This window comes from Benincasa hispida, chromosome 1 (assembly GCF_009727055.1).
Source record: "Benincasa hispida cultivar B227 chromosome 1, ASM972705v1, whole genome shotgun sequence".
Lineage (NCBI taxonomy): Eukaryota > Viridiplantae > Streptophyta > Magnoliopsida > Cucurbitales > Cucurbitaceae > Benincasa > Benincasa hispida.
Window position 1 is genome coordinate 46,257,409 of NC_052349.1, and position 3,705 is coordinate 46,261,113.

Sequence of the window (3,705 nt, forward strand, 5' to 3'; positions counted from 1 at the left end):
TTCCTCAGTCAAATACTCAAATTCATTTATTAAGAGTTGCCATTGAAAAGGAGGTTAGATCAAGAGACCTTTCATCTATACAACTTTTTGGATAAAAAGGAAAAAAGCTACAAATTCTCATATACTTTCATTAAGAGATTGGCTTTCTACATCACATATTGTGTTTTATCTTTTTTACCATCAAACTGCCATACATATCAACAGAGAAAAGTGTCTTACTGGCTACTGCACAAGTGCAAAGTTGATTTCCAAAAAGTTTCTCGTTGATCAGCCACATCACTTTCAATCGGCGTTTTTGAGCTCCAAAACCGTTCAAATCGGGTAACCAGAAGTCATAGGCTTCCTCCCGAGTCGCTCAAAATACTTCCTGCACAAATCAAGAGAACAGAGTATTGACGGAGAGATAACCAATCACTGGCTTCCTTTCTTTCAAATCATTTTGGCTTTTCCTAGGAATATCGGCAGCTTTACATTCTTTGAAAGTCGTTTTTTTAATCTATGAACTCTTGTTCTTGTCAGGTGGCCGCAGCCCTAACAATCTTATATCGATGGAGGCTCCATAAAGTTGAGAGGATTGAATTACTGCATCATATATCTTAGAAGAAAGATTGAGACCCTCATCCTTAGCCCTCATGTATAACTCATAAGCCAGCCTTGGTTTACCTTCCTTTGCAAGGGCCTCAATGAGCAACTCGTAACTCACCTCGTTCGGAGAGATATTGCGAACTTTCATGCGGTGAAACCACTCATAAGCTACACTGCTCATCCCATTACGGACACATCCTGTGATTATTGCATTGTATGTGACGACTGTTGGCTCAATGCCTGAGGCAACCATATCACTGATAGTGACTTCAACCATATTAAACTTTCCTTGGCCAGTGAAAACCGAAGCCATAGTTGTATAGGCATAGATATTCGGCTCCACCCCGACTCTAATCATATGATCCCAGACACTGCGTGCTTCGTCATAGAGCTTTCCCTTTTCCAGAGCACTAAGTAATGCCCCATATGAAAGGACAGTGGGTTTTTCACCTTGTTCAACCATTCTCCTAAAAATATCTATAGCCGCAGAAGTTTCTGCAGCTCTGGAACAGGCAACAAGAACGGCATTCCATTCCCGACGTCCAGGTCTAAGACCTTTCTCCTCCATTTTGTTGAGTAACCTCACACCCCATCTCCAAATTCCTCTTTTCTTTGCAGCTGTGAGAAGAACATTGAAGTGAGAGACAATTAGTTCATATGACATATTATTTGGTTTTGGTCCTTTCTCCAACAAATCTTCATAAACCTCCAATGCTGCCCACCATTTCTTAGCTTTCCCCATCAACCAAATCACATGATTACAAACAGATAAACTTATACCACATTGCTTTTCTCTTATCCTGTAGTATAATTCTTTTGCTACATTATGGTGTTCTGCACACGTACAAGCCCAAATAAGCCGTTCCTGTTCGGCACGATCAAGTGACAGTCCTGCTTTATCCATTTCCATTAGAAGTTGCAACACCTTTGTGCTTGCACAGTCACCCTTCACAAGCCAAATCCTCATTACTTGGTAGCAAACACGTCTTGTAAAGTTTTCGAGCTTCAAGAACTCGTTAGTCCAATCTACATTATCATCTTTCGCTATTTCACCATTATGATATCTTTCTCTCAACTCAATCATGAACTTTAAAGCACCATTTCCATCTTTCATCCTTCGGTATGCTCGTAAGGCCGTAGAGTAGGACACAGGAGACAGAGTAAGGCCTTTCTTCGGCATCTCTTCAAGAATGCCAAGAGCTTTCATTGCTAGTCCTTGTTCCAAGTAAATGGACATAATCGTATTGTATGTGACGACATTTGATACAATTCCTTCCTGTGCCATATCAGTCAAGACATTTTCCATTTTTGAAAGCTCTCCCGATTGCTTAACTGCACCAAGAAGACTGTTGTATGTAAACAAGTTCGGCCCAATGCGACCATTAGTTTCAATCTTCTTTCTCTTAAGCCATTCAACAAGAGCCACTGCACACTCTAACCTTCTGTCTCTCCCAAAACCTCTAATCATGGATGAGAACACTTGAAGAGGCAACTCACCTACATCCTTGAGAACCTCGTCAACATCATCTGCCGTACGGGCAAGTTGCAACTGAGCTGCTAGGGCACAAACATCGACCCTAACATCTCCCTCTCCCTCCATTCCTTCCTCATCTTTAAAACTCCCTCCTCCATGGCTATTTTCACCATTAACATTGTCATGATCATGATCATCATCCCATTCTAAACTTCTCTCAGGCAAACCATCTCTAGAACTTGATTCAACCCTAGCGAGTTCATCATCAATCGTTGGTTCTTCAACAGCCCAAGCAGATAAACACCAAGCCCCAAGAGAATTCCTCTTCGGCTTCATTAATGAAGCAACTCCAAGCTTAGAACAGCCATGGCGGAACTCACAATTACACACAAATGTTGAATTCTCGTAGCAAAATCCACTTCTCAAAACACTTGAGTTAAAGGAAATCAAAGAGAAACCGCCATTTCCACAAGAACAATCAGAAAAACCAAAACACTTTATCCTATTCCATGACCTATGAACTACAGAGTAAGAACCTAATTCAACGCCGGAGCTACTAGTTGGACACCAATTACTAAGAACATGCATCGTCAATAGAAATTAACGAGAAAAGATAAGATAATCCCAGAATTCAAATGCCAATGAATTTCGAAGTCCTTTATGGATGACTTCCCATTACAATCTGAAGTTGGAAACAGAAATGAAGAACAGAATTACCTTACAGAGAGGATTGCCAATGACTGTGCTCCATTTTTGAACTGGAAATGAGAGGATTGAAGAGAGAAATTGACATGAGTGTTGATTTGTTAAATGGGTTTTCGGATAATATGGATTTTGTTTGGTTCCTTCGGACGCTGCTGTCTTCTCACAGCCACTCGATTTTATTGAGCGGTGCGTTATACCCAAACTCTGTTAAAAATTTCCAATATGAATATCCATGAGTTAGTTTGGTACTAAAAACAACATACTTATTAACGTACATAAATTTTACCAATTCGGTTTATCCGTCGTATAAATTGAAATTTTGATATTGATATTTTAATCATGGACTAAGATAGAAATAGTACTTTAAATAAGAGATTCTTGTTTGGATGACTTAAATTTCATTATTGAAATGTTGTAGATTTTGATTATGTCACTATTAGTATTCTTGTTCAATTAATCAAATACAATATTGCACTCATACATTAGAATTCTTCCTCCTCCACTCTCTTGTACTCACGTCACTACTATAAAAAAGTTTGAAAAGTAGTTCACGAAATCAACCAAAAAAAAAAAAAAATTATTATTTCAAAATTTATGTCAAGGAAGTAAATTTTAATTCATTCTTATAAAGACGAGGAAAACTTGTATAGGTGACCCAAAAATTGAGCTCCAACTTTTTTTTAATAAAAATAGTGACATTCGATCTTCTGCATATGTCATAGACCGTTCCAATTACCTCGTTGTCCATCTTTCTCTCGCTCTTGGCTAGTCTCGTTCATTGTTTTGGGCTCTCACTCTCATTGTTCATTCTTTTGTGTGATGAAAACATGTTAGTGTACACATGCATCAATTCTACCAATTTCATCTAATTATTTGTCTTAACCCTCAAATCAACAAACCAAACTCTATCTATTTAAGTAAATCTTTTCTTTGAACCCCAA

The 3,705-nt window shown here is 38.5% G+C and overlaps 1 protein-coding gene across 1 annotated transcript; it reads right to left on the reverse strand.

The window, feature by feature from the left end:
* On the reverse strand, positions 1–2,939 carry LOC120085944 (protein LOW PHOTOSYNTHETIC EFFICIENCY 1, chloroplastic). The gene has a single exon (XM_039042277.1). It carries the CDS (start codon positions 2,645–2,647, stop codon positions 497–499), a length of 2,151 nt encoding a protein of 716 aa, XP_038898205.1. The 5' UTR covers positions 2,648–2,939; the 3' UTR covers positions 1–496.
* Between the last annotated feature and the right edge of the window lie 766 nt (positions 2,940–3,705).